Below are 22,804 nucleotides of genomic sequence, written 5' to 3' on the forward strand. Positions count from 1 at the left end.
TGCTGTACTTGATCCTAGGTTTAAATGAAAGCCTAGAGCAGATATGAAAAAAGCTTCAACATCACAAACAGATTTGTGAAAATTAGCTGCAAAGGTGGAAATGGAAATTGCCAAAGTGTTTTTAAATAAAGTTGGGAGAGAACACATTTGTGGCCAAAGTCATTGTGACTCAGATGAGACTAAATCATAATCCAGTTCAACTGCCGGAAAGGTAAAAGTGATATTTTCTGCCGGAGCAATACAGAGAATTTCTTCTCAATTATTTCATGTTAGGGACTCACTCAAATGCATGGCTCCAATTAGTCAACTTTCATTTTGATGTATTATTGATGTTCCACATTTGGGATTATTTATTTAGAAGATGTGCATTTGTTGTACAGGGATCTTCTTTTCCTAATGGCTACGCAGGGCTACGTAGGGTTATCGCAAGAACTTGTTGTGATAGAAGAACAGAGTTTCAGTGATCTTGCATTGCATCAGCTTTCCATTGCACTGCAGCACTAGATGAGCCAGGAGCTCCTGTGAGGCACAAACAGTAACTGAATAAGGCCCAGTATGGAGTCTCGTGGTGGCTTACAGCCAGGAAGATGTCTGAGGATAGCATTGCTTACTCCCACAGTCCTACTTATAGTATGAAATGAGTTTAGACTGTAGAGTGGTAAGCTCCACTAGGGCAGGGGCTCAATAACAACAAAAAAATTTACCGCACAGTCGTGGTTAGTACTTTACCGAACCCAATCCGGGGCTGCTGTGGGGGCTCAGGTGGGGCTGCTAAAACATCTAAGGTGCTGCTTTATTTAAAAATAAAATCTGAATAAAATAAACAAGACACACAGGTATGCTCACATGCATATAACTGGGACACACAGGTATGCTCACATGCGTGTAACTGGGACACACAGGTATGCTCACATGCGTGTAACTGGGAGCTGAGAAAAACAAAAATAAGCATCTGCGACAAAATATGTAAATAAAAACGCAATAAAAAAAGAAACCCACAAGATTTTCACAAAATAAATCTCCAGACTCCGTGGAGGGGAAAGTATCCAATCTTGATCCTGTGGTATACACCAGTTTATTTGCATCTCAGCATAAAATCCGAGATTATCTTAATCCCTGAAAATGGAGAAGGGGGTACAGTTTTGGAGGCTTTGGTCCCTATTTTTTAAGTTTGTCCAGTAATGTGGTAATTTAATATTTATATATTTGCTTGGTTGAAGTCCTTTCCGTTCCACACCAATATAGGAGTGGAGGTGAAAGCCTGTTTGTTGTTCCTGATTGCTTGTGCCTCTCTAATTTTTAATCACCTTCTTGACACTGTCTTCTTCCTCTTGCCTCTTCTCATAAAGTGAAAAGTCATCAAAGAAGGAGGGGGTATGTTTGTAGCTAACTATGATATGGAGAACTTGGCAAGCTTTTTCCTGGGGGACCACCTGTCGCTGAAATGATGGGTTTAGTAAACTGAGCATATCCTGTTTAAACAACATAAGGGTGGGTAGGAGGACCCAAGGACAATTCCATCTTGCGCCTCTCTTTTTTAATTGCATTATGCGCTCTTTGGGGCCTAGTTTTTAAAACTGCCATCCTGTCTGACACTGCAGTGCCACTCCTAGATGGGCCAGGTGTTTGTGCCGCCCACTTAGTCATCCAGCGACCTCGGTGCTACCTTTTGGCCTAAAAATAATATTGTTAGTGTGAGGTGTTCAGAATAGACTGTAAATAAGTGGAAATGAATGTTATTGAGGTTAATAATACCGTAGGATTAAAATTACCCCCAAATTATGTGATTTTAGCTGTTTTTATGTTTTTTTTCAAAAATTATCCAGATCCAAAACCAAAACCAATACCTGAAAGGGTGGTTTTGTAAAAAACCAATCCAAAACCAAAACACGAAACCTGATAAGTGTCCGCCGCACATCTCTAGTTTTTGCCAGTTTTTGAGTCCGTTTTCACCCATGGTGATTTGACAAAATGCAAAAAGTGAAAAGGTATGGGCTAAAAATTAATTTAAAAATGGGCGAAAACAGCCGCAATTGATTACCCTGTGTTGAATTAGTGCCGATTTTTGGCTAGCGGAAAAATCTGGCACTAATAGAATACCCCCATTAATCTCTGGTGTGTGACATTGGCCCTCATTCCGAGTTGATCGGTCGCAAGGCGAATTTAGCAGAGTTACACACGCTAAGCCGCTGCCTACTGGGAGTGAATCTTAGCTTCTTAAAATTGCGACCGATGTATTCGCAATATTGCGATTACTAACTACTTAGCAGTTTCAGAGTAGCTCCAGACTTACTCTGCCTGTGCGATCAGTTCAGTGCTTGTCGTTCCTGGTTGACGTCACAAACACACCCAGCGCTCGCCCAGGCACTCCCACCGTTTCCCCGGCCACTCCTGCGTTTTTTCCGGAAACGGTAGCGTTTTCAGCCACACGCCCCTGAAACGCTGTGTTTCCGCCCAGTAACACCCATTTCCTGTCAATCACATTACGATCGCCGGAGCGAAGAAAAAGCCGTGAGTAAAAATACTTTCTTCATAGTAAAGTTACTTGGCGCAGTCGCAGTGCGAACATTGCGCATGCGTACTAAGCGGATTTTCACTGCGATGCGATGAAAAAGAACGAGCGAACAACTCGGAATGAGGGCCATTGTGTCATGCTCTGTAGTGTACAGTTTTGTGTCATACACTCTGGTGTGCAGCTTTGTGTCATAGTCCCTGGTATGCGGTGAAATACACTGTGGTGTGCGGATTTGTGTCTTAAACTCTGGTGGACTCAGATGGTGTTATTCCCTGAGGGTCTGTAGGCTACTGATACAGGCCCTCATTCCGAGTTGATCGCTCGCTAGCTACTTTTAGCAGCCGTGCAAGCGCATAGTCGCCGCCCACGGGGGAGTGTATTTTTGCTTTGCAGGAGTGTGAACGCTTGTGCAGCCGAGCGGCTGCAAACACATTTTGTGCAGAACAAGACCTGCCCTGTAGTTACTTATTCTGTGCGATGATCACTGCAACGAAGGTCCCGGAATTGACGTCAGATGCCCGCCCTGCAAATGCCCGGCCACGCCTGCGTTTTTCCAAACACTCCTAGAAAACGGTCAGTTGACACCCAGAAACTCCCAATCCCTGTCAATCTCTTTGTGTTTGGCTGTGTGAATGGAAGCGTCGTTAGAACCTGTGCAAAACCACAATGCTCTTTGTACTTGTACGATGCGCGTGCGCACTGCGGTGCATCCGCATCCGCAAATTAGCCCCGTTCTGCCATGATCGCTGCGCTGTGAAAAACCGTAGTGACGCGATCAACTCGGAATGACCCCCACAATTAATTTCAGAGAAGGATTGCAGGGATAGCAGGGGAGGGTTTCTCTATGTATATGTAACATACAGTTAGTTGCCAATGGTCACTGATGAGGCAGGCCGGGGTCTTTGCGTCATTAAGCTCCACCCATAATGCACTTATTTCTTGGCCTATGAGTAAGGGGCAGGACCAGAATGCAATGATTTTCATAGGATCGTGCAATATTAGTTCTCCCCATAGACCCATGAATTGCGTCATTAAGCTGGTGAGGGCTCCAATCGCTGTCTCCATCTAATTAACCACCACTGATGCATGTGCCTTCTAAAACACGGAGCATGCATAGCGTCCAACTCTTTGCCGGGACAGGGCTTTTTTCAAAGTAATTATCCTATCCCAATCACATCGAAAACAGTGTTGGTGGTAAATAAGCTCCTTAGAGATTGATGCAGTGGGGTGAGGCAGAGCCTTTCCTGTCTTACTAACGTATAAGCCAGAGTTTTGACTTTATAAAGTATATGAAAAATACAAAGAATATATTAGAAATATGTTTTTTGCATTATTCTAATAATTTTTATAGTCAAAACTCTAGAGTAAAAAGTCTATGGCAGGTGAGGCAGTGTCCCCCTCCCCCCCACCACACACATCATCAAATTTCCAGCAGTATACTGTATACTACTGCACCTGTGTATAAAGCCCACATGTATATACTGCTGCACCTGTGTATAAAGCCCACATGTATATACTGCTGCACCTGTGTATAATGCACACATGTATATACCAGGGACGTGTAGTGAGCTAAAAGGCTAAGGAGGCACTAGCTCGCACCAGAGTCAGATTTACACACAAAATATGAGCCAAATCGTACATCTGGGCATCAGGGACGTGCAGTCAGGGGAGGCAGTGCCTCCCCTATCATAATGTTTAATATAATACAAAGAAGATACTTATATAACACATGTTCTGTGTCTTAAATATCTTCTTTGTAATTTTCCAGTCCTATTTGATGTGGAAAACATAGACAAATGCGGGTAGGAGGCAATGAAAGCTCTGCCTCCCACTGACAATGATAAAGTGTGTGAGCTGGAGGCGGACAGGGGGCTGGGCTTAGCTGCGGGCAGAAAAAGCCCATTCAAAAAATCATGAGAAGCGGCACCAGATGATCTGCCTCAGTGACAGGGGACGTGCCTTCAGCCCACATGAAAGCACGCCCCTGTCAGTCAGGCAGACATGATTGGACAGCACTGAGCTGTCTCTCTCCCTGCCCAGCGTCACTGTGCTAAGGCGCAGGTACTGATGATACCTGACCCCCCCTCCCGCTGGAGCTTGCAGCCTCCGGGCACTAATGACCGCGACTCCTCCCTTTTATGGAGCTTGCAGCTGCGGAAGTTTTACCCTTCCAACTCCCCCTCTCCTGATGCTAGCAGCCGCGGGTACTTAGAACCGCCCACCTCTTGGAGCTTGCAGCCGGGAACTGGTGCCTGATCTCCCGCCCCCCCAACCCCATGGAGTTTGCACCCGACCCCCCTCCCCACCGAAGCTTGCAGTCGCCTGGCGTAAGTGAATGTTGGAGGTACTGTTGTCAGTGAGTACTGGAGGGGTTGGGGTGTACAAGTGCAACCCCCCCCCCCCCCCGCCTCCCCACCTTTACAACCCCATGTGTGCCTCTCCAGCCACATACTTCACCGCACGTCACTGCTGGGCATTATACACAGGTGCAGCAGTATATACATCTGGGCATTATACACAGGTGCAGCAGTATAAACTCCTGGAAATTTGATGAGTTTTGATCAGAAATGTGCGCAAAAGATAAGGTGGTGAGGAACTGCCTCACCTGCCATAGACTTTTTACTCCAGAGTTTGGGCTATAAAATTGATTAGAATAATGCAAAGAAGATATTTCAAACATATTCTTTGTATTTTTCATACTTTATACAATCAAAACTCTGGTACAAACGTAAGTATGACAGGAAAGGCTCTGCCTCACCTGCCTCACCCCACCGCACGTCACTGGTATATACTGCTGCACCTGTGTATAATGCCCACATGTGTATACTGCTGCACCTGTGTATAATGATCACATGTATATACTGCTGCACCTGTGTATAATGCCTGCATGTATATACTGCTGCACCTGTGTATAATGCCCACATGTATCTAGCGCTGCACCTGTGTATAATGCCCACATGTATATACTGCTGTACCTGTGTATAATGCCCACATGTATATACTGCTGCACCTGTGTATAATGCCCACATGTATATACTGCTGCACCTGTGTATAATGCCCACATGCATATACTGCTGCACCTGTGTATAATGCCCACATGTATATACTGCTGCACCTGTGTATAATGCCCACATGTATATACCGCTGCACCTGTTTATAATGCCCACATGTATATACTGCTGAACATTTGGGCTAATGTATTGTGTGTAAATCATGCTCTGGTACTAGCCAGTGCCTCCTGAGCCATTTACCTCACCGCAAGTCCCTGTGCATCAAATATATCTTGGTGTAAAACAATCATACTGTACTTCCGTGCACTTGATGAGTTTGTTGCATCTGAAGCAGTGGCGTAACTACTGCCCCGGCAGTCCTCGCGGTGGCTTGGGGGCGAGGGGCTGCGGGGGCGCCACTGACTTTGCACAGATTGACATGCGGACGAGCGTCCGCATGTCAATCTGCGGTCTCCTTCCCTCCGCTGCTGTAAGGAGGGACACGGAGCGCACAGCACACGCCTCTCCTGTGTCCCTCCCTGGCTCTCCGGCCGGTCTAATAAAGGAAGTGCCGTTCGTGAGATCTGATTGGCTCACAAACTGGCACTTCCTTTATTAGACTGGGAGGGACACTGGAGAGGCTTGGGGGCGAGGGGCTGCGGGGGCGCCACTGACTTTGCACAGATTGACATGCGGACGAGCGTCCGCATGTCAATCTGCGGTCTCCTTCCCTCCGCTGCTGTAAGGAGGGACACGGAGCGCACAGCACACGCCTCTCCTGTGTCCCTCCCTGGCTCTCCGGCCGGTCTAATAAAGGAAGTGCCGTTCGTGAGATCTGATTGGCTCACAAACTGGCACTTCCTTTATTAGACTGGGAGGGACACTGGAGAGGCGCAACACAAAGGAGCAGGGGGGGGGGGAGCAGGCACTGTGGGGGAATATCTGGCCCTGGGGGCATATACCTGGCAATGTGGGGGAATATCTGGCACTGGGGGCATATACCTGGCACTGTGGGGGAATATCTGGCACAGGGGGCATATACCTGGCACTGTGGGGGAATATCTGGCACTGGGGGGAGCAGGCACTGAGGGGGCTTATGTGGCACTGGGGGGGGGGTATATTTGGCACTGGGGGCATGTACCTTGCACTGTGGGGGAATATCTGGCACTGGGGGCATATACCTGGCACTGTGGGGGAATATCTGGCACTGGGGGCATATGTGGCACTGTGGGGGAATATTTGGCACTGGTGGGGCTTATGTGGCGCTGGGGGGGTATATTTGGCACTGGGGGCATGTACCTGGCACTGTGGGGGAATATCTGGCACTGGGGGCATATACCTGGCACTGTGGGGGAATATCTGGCACTGGGGGCATATGTGGCACTGGGAGCACGGCGCTAGCAACGAGCATGACACCCAGTGCATGAAACCCCTGGCAACGAGCATGACACCCAGTGCATGAAACCCCTGGCAACGAGCATGACACCCAGTGCATGAAACCCCTGGCAACGGGCATGACACCCTGAACATGAAAACTCCTGGCACCGTGCATGGAACCAAGAGCATGAAACCGCTGGCAACGAGCATGACACCCAGTGCATGAAACCCCTGGCAACGAGCATGACACCCTGAGCATGAAAATCCCTGGCACCGTGCATGGAAACAAGAGCATGAAACCCCTGGCAACGAGCAGGTAATTTAAAAGTAATTAGAAGCCTTACTGTAAAACTTAATGTGTAATGGGCATTACGGTGTGTGGCATAATGTATCACGGATATTGCGGTGTGTGTCATAATGTGTCAGGCATTACGGTGTGTTGTATACTATATCACGGGCATTGTGGTATGTAGTATAATGTCTCAGGGTCATTGCAGTGTGGCATAATGTATAATGGACATTGCGGTGTGTGTCATAATGTGTCAGGCATTACGGTGTGTTGTATACTATATCACGGGCATTGTGGTATGTGGTATAATGTCTCAGGATCATTGTGGTGTGTGTCATACTGTGTCACAGACATTGTATGTGGCTATGCTATAATGTATCAGGGGCATTGCAGTGTGTAGCATAATGTATAACGGGCATTGTGATTCCTGTCATAATGTGTCAGGGGCATTACGGTGTGTGGCATAATGTATCACGGACATTGCGGTGTGTGTCATAATGTATCAGGCATTACGGTGTGTTGTATACTATATCACAGGCATTGTGGTATGTGGTATAATGTCTCAGGATCATTGTGGTGTGTGTCATACTGTGTCACAGACATTGTATGTGCTATAATGTATCAGGGGCATTGCAGTGTGTAGCATAATGTACAACGGGCATTGCGATTCCTGTCATAATGTGTCGCAGGCATTACGGTGTGTGGCATAATGTGTCACAGGCATTACGGTGTGTGGCATAATGTGTCTGGGGCATTACAGTGTGTGCATATTGTGTCATGTGCATTATTGTGTGCGGCATAATGTTTAAGGGCCATTGCAGTATGTGGAATAATGTACACTGGGCATTACTATAAGGAGGAAAAATGACAAATAATGTAAGGGGCATGAATCAGGATTATTTTTCTTTCCTGTGGTGGCTAACGTCTGGGCGTGCAGGTTGCAAAACTGGGGTATAAAGTAGTCTTTTCCTGCAATGCCACGCCCCTTTATGCGAAGCCACGCCCATGTCAATGAAGCCACACACCTTTTTTGGCTGCGCACGCCTGCGGCGCGCACATATTTGTCCCTTTACTAGTGCCAATTATGGGGGGTATGGGGGGGGGAGGCGCCGAAGAATTTTTTGGCTTTGGGGAGAAAAATTTCTAGTTACGCCACTGATCTGAAGGTATGTACAGGTATGTCCAGTCCAGAAACATTTTGCATTTTCCATCATGTTTCGCCATTTATCCCATATGGGTACTGGTGCTATTTAGCAATCAGCATTTCACAGCCCCAGTGAACACCCCACTGCTATGCAAAGTGTTTCTCTCCTCACCAGCTTAATGCAGAGGGCATTGGAGATCTTGCAATCCTCTCCATCTTATCAAGTCTCCTATAGACAGGTTTAAGGTAACTCCTCATCGCTTGCTAATGGACGTTATACCTCCGTATAGATGTCTATGGGGACGGAGGTCAGGTCTCTGAAGAGGAAACACCGGGGAAAGGGTTCTCTCAGCCCAATACATAGGTCTCTTACAGTAAGTGTCTCACCAAGTTTCGCTGACAGCTTTTCCAGCTCCTCATGATAGAGAGATTTCTCTACGTCTGTGATGCGTATCTTCCCGCTCTTTATGGTGTGATACAGGATCCCGAATTTACACTGAAAGGCCGCCTCTCTGAATGTATCATCATCATAGCCGGAAATCTTACAGCACCTGACCTCTCTGCTTCCAGAGTCCCCGGCCGTGAGCAGCCTGCGCAGCCAGGAGTAGTCGCTCTCCTCCGATCTGGAGAAGATGCCGATGGTAGATCGTGATGGCATCGCTTTGGCCTGGGTGTAGGTGGAATACAAGTGAGAAGAAATGTATCACTGAGTGACATCATACACATAACATGTATCCACACGGGGCGTTGTCATAGGCTACAGAAAGAAAATACAAAAAAACGTACACTCCAGAACATTATAGAATATGGGATACCAGATATATATGGGTCAGGATGGCGGTATACCAACTGCCATAATGCCGACAAAAACAAGCCACTAATCTAACCCTAAACCTAACCCTCCCCCCTCTGCAGCCTAACCCTAAACCTAACCCTCCACCCCTCCGCAGCCTAACCCTAAACTTAACCCTCCCCTACTCCTCAGCCTAACCCTAAACCTAACCCTCCCCCACTCCGCAGCCTAACCCTAAACTTAACCCTCCGCCCCTCTGCAGCCTAACCCTAAACCTAACCCTCTCCCCCTCCACAGCCTAACCCTAAACCTAACCCTCCCCCCTCCGCAGCCTAACCCTAAACTTAACCCTCCCCCCCTCCGCAGCCTAACCCTAAACCTAACCCTCTTCTCCTCCGCAGCCTAACCCTAAACCTAACCCTCCCCCTTCTGCAGCCTAACCCTAAACCTAACCCTCCCCCCTTCCGCAGCCTAACCCTAAACCTAACCCACCTCCCCCCCTCTGCAGCCTAACCCTAAACCTAACCCACCCCCCCTCCGCAGCCTAACCCTAAACCTAACCCACCCCCCCTCCGCAGCCTAACCCTAAACCTAACTCTCCCCACCTCCGCAGCCTAACCCTAAACCTAACCCTCCCCCCCCTCTGCAGCCTAACCCTAAACCTAACCCTCCCCCCCTCCGCAGCCTAACCCTAAACCTAACCCTTACCCCTCCACAGCCTGTCCCTAAACCTCCCCGGCATACATACGTTCGGGATTTCAGCTAACGGGAATCCGCTGTGGGGATTCTGACAGGATTCGGGATTCCACTGCTGGTCTCCTCCTGCCAGCATCCTGAACACTGGTTTGCCAACTACATCCACTATATACATTTTAGGGTCTATGTACTAAACCATGGAGAGTGATAAAATGGATGGAGATAAAGTACCAGCCAATCAGTTCATAACTGCCATGTCACATGATGTGTTTGAAAAATAACAGGAGCTGGTCTGTTAGTACTTTATCTCTTTCCAAGGCTTAGTACATACACCCATATGCAGTAACTGAACCCACAGAGCTTCCTGTTGAGCCTAAAGGTGTGGTGTCAATGTGGGCAGGGGTGGAGCACAACAGGGAAGAGGGCCCTGCTCGTGAGCACTTACAGTGGTATATTACACTATATTGTTTCCATAGTAAAGTTTCACATTAATTATTTTTGCATAAGTAGGAAATATTTCAGCATTTCTTTTGCCATCTTGTTAATACAGAGGATTAGAGTGGCGCACTTCCCGCACTCCTCGATGCGAGGACGGCCGGATGTAATGATATTAGTCATTTGTTGCTCCTCTTCCTCCCCGTCCTCCCTGCACTGACATCCGCTCTGTTCCATCTCAGAGCTCTGTTATATGTGATAACTCATAGTACATACGGTGCCGCTACGCAGCAATCCTGGAGCATGACGCTAATACACAGAGGCAGAAGAGAGTACTTACCATCAATATGCCTGAGCTTGACTGCATGGGAGTAACGTCTTGGCTTTGTGATGGCGTCCTCTCCATAGGAGGGTGGAGGGAAGGTGCACTTTGCTATTTAATAAGTATGAAGAGGGGTTATTACACTTACATACACATTATACATATAGAGAAATGTAATGAGGATTACTAGGTGGTATAAACTCTGAGTATATTTTAGAGATGAGCGCCTGAAATTTTTCGGGTTTTGTGTTTTGGTTTTGGGTTCGGTTCCGCGGCCGTGTTTTGGGTTCGAACGCGTTTTGGCAAAACCTCACCGAATTATTTTTGTCGGATTCGGGTGTGTTTTGGATTCGGGTGTTTTTTTCCAAAAACACTAAAAAACAGCTTAAATCATAGAATTTGGGGGTCATTTTGATCCCAAAGTATTATTAACCTCAAAAACCATAATTTACACTCATTTTCAGTCTATTCTGAATACCTCACACCTCACAATATTATTTTTAGTCCTAAAATTTGCACCGAGGTCGCTGTGTGAGTAAGATAAGCGACCCTAGTGGCCGACACAAACACCGGGCCCATCTAGGAGTGGCACTGCAGTGTCACGCAGGATGTCCCTTCCAAAAAACCCTCCCCAAACAGCACATGACGCAAAGAAAAAAAGAGGCGCAATGAGGTAGCTGTGTGAGTAAGATTAGCGACCCTAGTGGCCGACACAAACACCGGGCCCATCTAGGAGTGGCACTGCAGTGTCACGCAGGATGGCCCTTCCAAAAAACCCTCCCCAAACAGCACATGACGCAAAGAAAAAAAGAGGCGCAATGAGGTAGCTGTGTGAGTAAGATTAGCGACCCTAGTGGCCGACACAAACACCGGGCCCATCTAGGAGTGGCACTGCAGTGTCACGCAGGATGGCCCTTCCAAAAAACCCTCCCCAAACAGCACATGACGCAAAGAAAAAAAGAGGCGCAATGAGGTAGCTGACTGTGTGAGTAAGATTAGCGACCCTAGTGGCCGACACAAACACCGGGCCCATCTAGGAGTGGCACTGCAGTGTCACGCAGGATGTCCCTTCCAAAAAACCCTCCCCAAACAGCACATGACGCAAAGAAAAAAAGAGGCGCAATGAGGTAGCTGTGTGAGTAAGATTAGCGACCCTAGTGGCCGACACAAACACCGGGCCCATCTAGGAGTGGCACTGCAGTGTCACGCAGGATGGCCCTTCCAAAAAACCCTCCCCAAACAGCACATGACGCAAAGAAAAAAAGAGGCGCAATGAGGTAGCTGACTGTGTGAGTAAGATTAGCGACCCTAGTGGCCGACACAAACACCGGGCCCATCTAGGAGTGGCACTGCAGTGTCACGCAGGATGTCCCTTCCAAAAAACCCTCCCCAAACAGCACATGACGCAAAGAAAAAAAGAGGCGCAATGAGGTAGCTGTGTGAGTAAGATTAGCGACCCTAGTGGCCGACACAAACACCGGGCCCATCTAGGAGTGGCACTGCAGTGTCACGCAGGATGTCCCTTCCAAAAAACCCTCCCCAAACAGCACATGACGCAAAGAAAAAAAGAGGCGCAATGAGGTAGCTGACTGTGTGAGTAAGATTAGCGACCCTAGTGGCCGACACAAACACCGGGCCCATCTAGGAGTGGCACTGCAGTGTCACGCAGGATGTCCCTTCCAAAAAACCCTCCCCAATCAGCACATGATGCAAAGAAAAAGAAAAGAAAAAAGAGGTGCAAGATGGAATTGTCCTTGGGCCCTCCCACCCACCCTTATGTTGTATAAACAAAACAGGACATGCACACTTTAACCAACCCATCATTTCAGTGACAGGGTCTGCCACACGACTGTGACTGATATGACGGGTTGGTTTGGACCCCCCCCAAAAAAGAAGCAATTAATCTCTCCTTGCACAAACTGGCTCTACAGAGGCAAGATGTCCACCTCATCTTCACCCTCCGATATATCACCGTGTACATCCCCCTCCTCACAGATTATCAATTCGTCCCCACTGGAATCCACCATCTCAGCTCCCTGTGTACTTTGTGGAGGCAATTGCTGCTGGTCAATGTCTCCGCGGAGGAATTGATTATAATTCATTTTAATGAACATCATCTTCTCCACATTTTCTGGATGTAACCTCGTACGCCGATTGCTGACAAGGTGAGCGGCGGCACTAAACACTCTTTCGGAGTACACACTTGTGGGAGGGCAACTTAGGTAGAATAAAGCCAGTTTGTGCAAGGGCCTCCAAATTGCCTCTTTTTCCTGCCAGTATAAGTACGGACTGTGTGACGTGCCTACTTGGATGCGGTCACTCATATAATCCTCCACCATTCTATCAATGTTGAGAGAATCATATGCAGTGACAGTAGACGACATGTCCGTAATCGTTGTCAGGTCCTTCAGTCCGGACCAGATGTCAGCATCAGCAGTCGCTCCAGACTGCCCTGCATCACCGCCAGCGGGTGGGCTCGGAATTCTGAGCCTTTTCCTCGCACCCCCAGTTGCGGGAGAATGTGAAGGAGGAGATGTTGACAGGTCGCGTTCCGCTTGACTTGACAATTTTGTCACCAGCAGGTCTTTCAACCCCAGCAGACCTGTGTCTGCCGGAAAGAGAGATCCAAGGTAGGCTTTAAATCTAGGATCGAGCACGGTGGCCAAAATGTAGTGCTCTGATTTCAACAGATTGACCACCCGTGAATCCTTGTTAAGCGAATTAAGGGCTGCATCCACAAGTCCCACATGCCTAGCGGAATCGCTCCCTTTTAGCTCCTTCTTCAATGCCTCCAGCTTCTTCTGCAAAAGCCTGATGAGGGGAATGACCTGACTCAGGCTGGCAGTGTCTGAACTGACTTCACGTGTGGCAAGTTCAAAGGGCATCAGAACCTTGCACAACGTTGAAATCATTCTCCACTGCACTTGAGACAGGTGCATTCCATCTCCTATATCGTGCTCAATTGTATAGGCTTGAATGGCCTTTTGCTGCTCCTCCAACCTCTGAAGCATATAGAGGGTTGAATTCCACCTCGTTACCACTTCTTGCTTCAGATGATGGCAGGGCAGGTTCAGTAGTTTTTGGTGGTGCTCCAGTCTTCTGTACGTGGTGCCTGTACGCCGAAAGTGTCCCGCAATTTTTCTGGCCACCGACAGCATCTCTTGCACGCCCCTGTCGTTTTTTAAAAAATTCTGCACCACCAAATTCAAGGTATGTGCAAAACATGGGACGTGCTGGAATTTGCCCATATTTAATGCACACACAATATTGCTGGCGTTGTCCGATGCCACAAATCCACAGGAGAGTCCAATTGGGGTAAGCCATTCCGCGATGATCTTCCTCAGTTGCCGTAAGAGGTTTTCAGCTGTGTGCGTATTCTGGAAACCGGTGATACAAAGCGTAGCCTGCCTAGGAAAGAGTTGGCGTTTGCGAGATGCTGCTACTGGTGCCGCCGCTGCTGTTCTTGCGGCGGGAGTCCATACATCTACCCAGTGGGCTGTCACAGTCATATAGTCCTGACCCTGCCCTGCTCCACTTGTCCACATGTCCGTGGTTAAGTGGACATTGGGTACAACTGCATTTTTTAGGAGACTGGTGAGTCTTTTTCTGACGTCCGTGTACATTCTCGGTATCGCCTGCCTAGAGAAGTGGAACCTAGATGGTATTTGGTAACGGGGGCACACTGCCTCAATAAATTGTCTAGTTCCCTGTGAACTAACGGCGGATACCGGACGCACGTCTAACACCAACATAGTTGTCAAGGACTCAGTTATCCGCTTTGCAGTAGGATGACTGCTGTGATATTTCATCTTCCTCGCAAAGGACTGTTGAACAGTCAATTGCTTACTGGAAGTAGTACAAGTGGGCTTACGACTTCCCCTCTGGGATGACCATCGACTCCCAGCGGCAACAACAGCAGCGCCAGCAGCAGTAGGCGTTACACGCAAGGATGCATCGGAGGAATCCCAGGCAGGAGAGGACTCGTCAGACTTGCCAGTGACATGGCCTGCAGGACTATTGGCATTCCTGGGGAAGGAGGAAATTGACACTGAGGGAGTTGGTGGGGTGGTTTGCGTGAGCTTGGTTACAAGAGGAAGGGATTTACTGGTCAGTGGACTGCTTCCGCTGTCACCCAAAGTTTTTGAACTTGTCACTGACTTATTATGAATGCGCTGCAGGTGACGTATAAGGGAGGATGTTCCGAGGTGGTTAACGTCCTTACCCCTACTTATTACAGCTTGACAAAGGGAACACACGGCTTGACACCTGTTGTCCGCATTTCTGGTGAAATACCTCCACACCGAAGAGCTGATTTTTTTGGTATTTTCACCTGGCATGTCAACGGCCATATTCCTCCCACGGACAACAGGTGTCTCCCCGGGTGCCTGACTTAAACAAACCACCTCACCATCAGAATCCTCCTGGTCAATTTCCTCCCCAGCGCCAGCAACACCCATATCCTCCTCATCCTGGTGTACTTCAACACTGACATCTTCAATCTGACTATCAGGAACTGGACTGCGGGTGCTCCTTCCAGCACTTGCAGGGGGCGTGCAAATGGTGGAAGGCGCATGCTCTTCACGTCCAGTGTTGGGAAGGTCAGGCATCGCAACCGACACAATTGGACTCTCCTTGTGGATTTGGGATTTCAAAGAACGCACAGTTCTTTGCGGTGCTTTTGCCAGCTTGAGTCTTTTCAGTTTTCTAGCGAGAGGCTGAGTGCTTCCATCCTCATGTGAAGCTGAACCACTAGCCATGAACATAGGCCAGGGCCTCAGCCGTTCCTTGCCACTCCGTGTGGTAAATGGCATATTGGCAAGTTTACGCTTCTCCTCCGACAATTTTATTTTAGGTTTTGGAGTCCTTTTTTTTACTGATATTTGGTGTTTTGGTTTTGACATGCTCTGTACTATGCCATTGGGCATCGGCCTTGGCAGACGACGTTGCTGGCATTTCATCGTCTCGGCCATGACTAGTGGCAGCAGCTTCAGCACGAGGTGGAAGTGGATCTTGATCTTTCCCTAATTTTGGAACCTCAACATTTTTGTTCTCCATATTTTAATAGGCACAACTAAAAGGCACCTCAGGTAAACAATGGAGATGGATGGATTGGATACTAGTATACAATTATGGACGGGCTGCCGAGTGCCGACACAGAGGTAGCCACAGCCGTGAACTACCGCACTGTACTGTGTCTGCTGCTAATATATAGACTGGTTGATAAAGAGATAGTATACTCGTAACTAGTATGTATGTATAAAGAAAGAAAAAAAAACCACGGTTAGGTGGTATATACAATTATGGACGGGCTGCCGAGTGCCGACACAGAGGTAGCCACAGCCGTGAACTACCGCACTGTACTGTGTCTGCTGCTAATATATAGACTGGTTGATAAAGAGATAGTATACTCGTAACTAGTATGTATGTATAAAGAAAGAAAAAAAAACCACGGTTAGGTGGTATATACAATTATGGACGGGCTGCCGAGTGCCGACACAGAGGTAGCCACAGCCGTGAACTACCGCACTGTACTGTGTCTGCTGCTAATATATAGACTGGTTGATAAAGAGATAGTATACTCGTAACTAGTATGTATGTATAAAGAAAGAAAAAAAAAACACGGTTAGGTGGTATATACAATTATGGACGGGCTGCCGAGTGCCGACACAGAGGTAGCCACAGCCGTGAACTACCGCACTGTACTGTGTCTGCTGCTAATATATAGACTGGTTGATAAAGAGATAGTATACTCGTAACTAGTATGTATGTATAAAGAAAGAAAAAAAAACCACGGTTAGGTCACTGGTATATACAATTATGGACGGGCTGCCGAGTGCCGACACAGAGGTAGCCACAGCCGTGAACTACCGCACTGTACTGTGTCTGCTGCTAATATATAGACTGGTTGATAAAGAGATAGTATACTCGTAACTAGTATGTATGTATAAAGAAAGAAAAAAAAACCACGGTTAGGTCACTGGTATATACAATTATGGACGGGCTGCCGAGTGCCGACACAGAGGTAGCCACAGCCGTGAACTACCGCACTGTACTGTGTCTGCTGCTAATATATAGACTGGTTGATAAAGAGATAGTATACTCGTAACTAGTATGTATGTATAAAGAAAGAAAAAAAAACCACGGTTAGGTGGTATATACAATTATGGACGGGCTGCCGAGTGCCGACACAGAGGTAGCCACAGCCGTGAACTACCGCACTGTACTGTGTCTGCTGCTAATATATAGACTGGTTGATAAAGAGATAGTATACTCGTAACTAGTATGTATGTATAAAGAAAGAAAAAAAAAACCACGGTTAGGTGGTATATACAATTATGGACGGGCTGCCGAGTGCCGACACAGAGGTAGCCACAGCCGTGAACTACCGCACTGTACTGTGTCTGCTGCTAATATATAGACTGGTTGATAAAGAGATAGTATACTCGTAACTAGTATGTATGTATAAAGAAAGAAAAAAAAACCACGGTTAGGTGGTATATACAATTATGGACGGGCTGCCGAGTGCCGACACAGAGGTAGCCACAGCCGTGAACTACCGCACTGTACTGTGTCTGCTGCTAATATATAGACTGGTTGATAAAGAGATAGTATACTCGTAACTAGTATGTATGTATAAAGAAAGAAAAAAAAACCACGGTTAGGTCACTGGTATATACAATTATGGACGGGCTGCCGAGTGCCGACACAGAGGTAGCCACAGCCGTGAACTACCGCACTGTACTGTGTCTGCTGCTAATATATAGACTGGTTGATAAAGAGATAGTATACTCGTAACTAGTATGTATGTATAAAGAAAGAAAAAAAAACCACGGTTAGGTGGTATATACAATTATGGACGGGCTGCCGAGTGCCGACACAGAGGTAGCCACAGCCGTGAACTACCGCACTGTACTGTGTCTGCTGCTAATATATAGACTGGTTGATAAAGAGATAGTATACTCGTAACTAGTATGTATGTATAAAGAAAGAAAAAAAAACCACGGTTAGGTGGTATATACAATTATGGACGGGCTGCCGAGTGCCGACACAGAGGTAGCCACAGCCGTGAACTACCGCACTGTACTGTGTCTGCTGCTAATATATAGACTGGTTGATAAAGAGATAGTATACTCGTAACTAGTATGTATGTATAAAGAAAGAAAAAAAAACCACGGTTAGGTGGTATATACAATTATGGACGGGCTGCCGAGTGCCGACACAGAGGTAGCCACAGCCGTGAACTACCGCACTGTACTGTGTCTGCTGCTAATATATAGACTGGTTGATAAAGAGATAGTATACTCGTAACTAGTATGTATGTATAAAGAAAGAAAAAAAAACCACGGTTAGGTCACTGGTATATACAATTATGGACGGGCTGCCGAGTGCCGACACAGAGGTAGCCACAGCCGTGAACTACCGCACTGTACTGTGTCTGCTGCTAATATATAGACTGGTTGATAAAGAGATAGTATACTCGTAACTAGTATGTATGTATAAAGAAAGAAAAAAAAACCACGGTTAGGTCACTGGTATATACAATTATGGACGGGCTGCCGAGTGCCGACACAGAGGTAGCCACAGCCGTGAACTACCGCACTGTACTGTGTCTGCTGCTAATATATAGACTGGTTGATAAAGAGATAGTATACTCGGAACTAGTATGTATGTATAAAGAAAGAAAAAAAAACCACGGTTAGGTGGTATATACAATTATGGACGGGCTGCCGAGTGCCGACACAGAGGTAGCCACAGCCGTGAACTACCGCACTGTACTGTGTCTGCTGCTAATATATAGACTGGTTGATAAAGAGATAGTATACTCGTAACTAGTATGTATGTATAAAGAAAGAAAAAAAAACCACGGTTAGGTGGTATATACAATTATGGACGGGCTGCCGAGTGCCGACACAGAGGTAGCCACAGCCGTGAACTACCGCACTGTACTGTGTCTGCTGCTAATATATAGACTGGTTGATAAAGAGATAGTATACTCGTAACTAGTATGTATGTATAAAGAAAGAAAAAAAAACCACGGTTAGGTCACTGGTATATACAATTATGGACGGGCTGCCGAGTGCCGACACAGAGGTAGCCACAACCGTGAACTACCGCACTGTACTGTGTCTGCTGCTAATATAGACTGGTTGATAAAGAGATAGTATACTACTAATATTATATACTGGTGGTCAGGTCACTGGTCACTAGTCACACTGGCAGTGGCACTCCTGCAGCAAAAGTGTGCACTGTTTAATTTTAATATAATATTATGTACTCCTGGCTCCTGCTATAACCTATAACTGGCACTGCAGTAGTGCTCCCCAGTCTCCCCCACAATTATAAGCTGTGTGAGCTGAGCAGTCAGACAGATATATAATATATATAGATGATGCAGCACACTGGCCTGAGCCTGAGCAGTGCACACAGATATGGTATGTATGTGACTGAGTCACTGTGTGCTGTGTATCGCTTTTTTCAGGCAGAGAACGGATTATAAATAAAAGTGGTGGTCACTGGTCACTATCAGCAAAACTCTGCACTGTACACTACTGAGTACTCCTAGTGCTCCCCAAAATTAGTAAATCAAGTGTCTAAACGGAGAGGACGCCAGCCACGTCCTCTCCCTATCAATCTCAATGCACGTGTGAAAATGGCGGCGACGCGCGGCTCCTTATATAGAATCCGAGTCTCGCGATAGAATCCGAGCCTCGCGAGAATCCGACAGCGTCATGATGACGTTCGGGCGCGCTCGGGTTAACCGAGCAAGGCGGGAAGATCCGAGTCGCTCGGACCCGTGAAAAAAAACATGAAGTTCTGGCGGGTTCGGATTCAGAGAAACCGAACCCGCTCATCTCTAGTATATTTAGGATTTATCCATTAAACATTGATTTATCTTTTGACCGTTGTGTTGAAATGATTGTAATATTGTTCAGAAGAGAATGGAGAACTGAATATTATATAATTTGCTCAGCTCCCATGTGTGTCCACGTCACACCCACTGCTGTGCGAGAGAGTAACGTGCTCTGCGTTACGTGTAAATGATGGAGGACACTCGTTAATTTAAAAAGATAGCGCCAGATTTACCAATAAAGTCGCCCTCTTGTTACTCCCAGCGTTTAGCTTCATTCATTTCGTAAATTGAGCCAATATTCATCCAACTGCAGCATATGAATATTCAAGGGATTATTGATATCACAGAGGCATGAGGTATACAGCGCCTCATGCATCAATGATTTAATTACAGTATCTCACAGTGAATTGCTAGTGTGCATACAGTACTGGTTCAGTACACAAAGTGTTTATAGTATCAATCAAGGTCAAACATCCCGTACATACAGACAACAGAATATATAATAGAGTAATACAGACCAGCAACATACTATAGAGGGTGCCGTTGCTGGAGGCGGCTTAGTGGAGCCACTACCCCTGCACCCACAACAGCAAGAACAGGTGGATTGTACTGAATACAGAAACGTACAGTCTACAAACTACTCATCATTCATGTTACTAGTGTAACGTGATGGTCAACGGGGTCAAAAGTTTGACACACATTTTTCTTTAGGGATTTTTCATGCTTTTTCAACTCTTTCATTTACTATCATTGTCACAAACTATTAACTTTAGTAACCTTGTGGTGAGCGACAAATTGTGCAAAAAAAAAAGTTTAAAAACACAAAATAACACAGTAAAAAAAACAAAAAACGGTGTTGTCATTTTGACCATGACGACATTCTGACTGTTGGACTTTTGACCATGTCATAATTTTGACCCTGTCGGACTTTTGACTGCGCCCATATGATGTCGACCTACAGTACTGTAATGACTGTCTTTTAACTGTCTATCTTGTATACCCTGCCTGTCAGGAATGTAGGTTTTGTCTGTGCGATGACATTGATTGGGACCACTGGACTGTACAGATGGGGCTGCGATGAGTGATGACTTGTGCTTCAACTTGGAGAGACAGTAGGGAAGTTCTTTATTAGAGTGACCGGGCTGAGACTTGAAGGTGACTGGACCAGAACCAATATTCAAGCTGGAGTGGAACCAGGAGATGACTGGACCGGATACTGGAACAAGACAAAACCTAGAACTGGAGCCAGACTGGAACCAGGAGATGACTGGAACGGATACTGGAACAAGACAAAACCTAGAACTGGAGCCAGACAGGAAGCAGGAGATGACTGGACCCGGATACTGGAATAAGACAAAAACTGGAACTGGAGCCAGACTGGAACCAGGAGATGACTGGACTAGATACTGGAACCAGACTGAAACTGGAGTGTCAGGCTGGAACTGTCTATGCTCTGGTGTCGGGCTGGGACTGGCTAATAGGCACGGATGCTAGGCTGGGACCAGCTACTCTTCAAATAGGCAGACACTGGGAATTGGAACTGCACTACATATTGCTGACAGCTGGCTGGGACTAGTAGTTCACCAGATAGACAGGAACGGATTTCAGGATAACCAGGCTTAGAGGTATTGCTGGTAGCTGGCTGGGCCCAGTAGTTTCCCGGACAAGCAGGGACTGGTATCAGGATAATCAGGCTTAGAGATATTGCTGGTAGCTGTAGTGCTGCGGAACAAGTTGGAGATGCTAACAGGATTAACCAGGATGGAACTGTTATTGCTGGAAGCTATAGCACTCAGGTGTATGCATTAGCTGGTGTTTCACAGGTGGAAAACTATTTTTAATCCGGCAGTACTAAGACACAAGGAATGCAGCAACTAGGAGATCAACTGACTTGTCTGGCAGTGATCAAGCCAATAGGAAGGGCTTAAATAGGCTGGACTGGGAGCAGATAGGCTGCAATAATCACATGGAGTAATGCATAAACCAGATAGGTGCAGGAGTGAGCACATGACTAGATTCAAGATGGCCGCGCCCATGCTATGCTGGGACTAGTCACACAGCCAGACTGGAATCAGAAACAAAGCAGGGTGTGACACGCACAGGGTGAACAAGAAGACAAGGCATGGACATCGGACCACAGGACATGCCAGAGAGATACATGAACAAGGTCAGCTGATCCAGAGGAGTAGGACATGACACCTTTCTCCCATAATGTAGTAAATTGCACGCAGATGTGGTATACAAGGTCGACAGTTATTAGGTCGACCCCAAAAGTTCGACATGCACGAGGTTGACAGTGACTAAAGGTCTACATGGGAAAGACTGACACATGAAAAGGTCGACATTACTTTTTTAGGTCATTTTGGTGTAATTTTCTCCGTATTGGCACATGGAACCCAAATAAGTGTAATGCATCCCCTCGCATGGCTTGCTTCGGTCGCCATGATTTGGGCAGGTTACTATTCCCACGTGTATGGTAAAGTATGAAAAAGGTCAACAAAACAATAAATAAAAACTCATGTCGACATTTTGCTGCGTCGACCAATTGATTGTTGAACCTAATAACTGTCGACCTATCTTCCAGATCCCATTCAGTGCACAGAGCATTAGGGGAAGGCTGAGGTTGAGATGTGTAGTAACCAGACCAACAAACTGAACTGAAGACAAAGTGGCATAATGTGAACTGGGGGTACTACAATGTTGTATAATGGAAACTGGTTGCACTACAATGTTTTATAATGGGAACTAGTGGCACTACAATGTTGTATAATGGGAAGTGGTGGCATTACAATGTGGTATAATCGGAAGTGGTGGCATTGCAGTTTTGTATAATGTGAAGTGGTGACACTACAATGTTGTATAATGGGAACTGGTGGTACTACAATATGGTATAATGTAAGCTGGGGCACTACAATATGGTATAATGTGAGCTGGGGCACTACAATATGGTATAATGTAAGCTGGGGCATTACAATATGGTATAATGTAAGCTGGGGCACTACAATATGGTATAATGTGAGCTGGGGCACTACAATATGGTATAATGTAAGTTGGAGGCACTACAATATGGTATAATGTAAGCTGGGGCACTACAATATGGTATAATGTAAGCTGGGGCACTACAATATGGTATAATGTGAGCTGGGGCACTACAATATGGTATAATGTAAGCTGGGGCACTACAATATGGTATAATGTGAGCTGGGGCACTACAATATGGTATAATGTAAGCTGGGGCACTACAATATGGTATAATGTGAGCTGGGGCACTACAATATGGTATAATGTAAGTTGGAGGCACTACAATATGGTATAATGTAAGCTGGGGCACTACAATATGGTATAATGTAAGCTGGGGCACTACAATATGGTATAATGTGAGCTGGGGCACT

The 22,804-nt window shown here is 46.6% G+C and overlaps 1 protein-coding gene across 3 annotated transcripts in view; it reads right to left on the reverse strand.

Annotated features, from left to right (window-relative positions):
- Positions 1 to 22,804, reverse strand: part of LOC134945683 (uncharacterized) — a 115,484-nt gene that overhangs the window by 3,562 nt on the left and 89,118 nt on the right. For all 3 annotated transcript variants that reach the window (XM_063935124.1, XM_063935123.1, XM_063935125.1), the window contains exons 10-11: positions 10,580 to 10,672; positions 8,703 to 8,982 (exon numbers count right to left, since the gene is read on the reverse strand). In XM_063935124.1, coding sequence (XP_063791194.1) covers positions 8,703 to 8,982; positions 10,580 to 10,672 — 373 coding nt within the window. The remainder of the gene's footprint in view (positions 1 to 8,702; positions 8,983 to 10,579; positions 10,673 to 22,804) is intronic.

Source organism: Pseudophryne corroboree, chromosome 7 (genome assembly GCF_028390025.1).
Source record: "Pseudophryne corroboree isolate aPseCor3 chromosome 7, aPseCor3.hap2, whole genome shotgun sequence".
Classification (NCBI taxonomy): Eukaryota; Metazoa; Chordata; class Amphibia; order Anura; family Myobatrachidae; genus Pseudophryne; species Pseudophryne corroboree.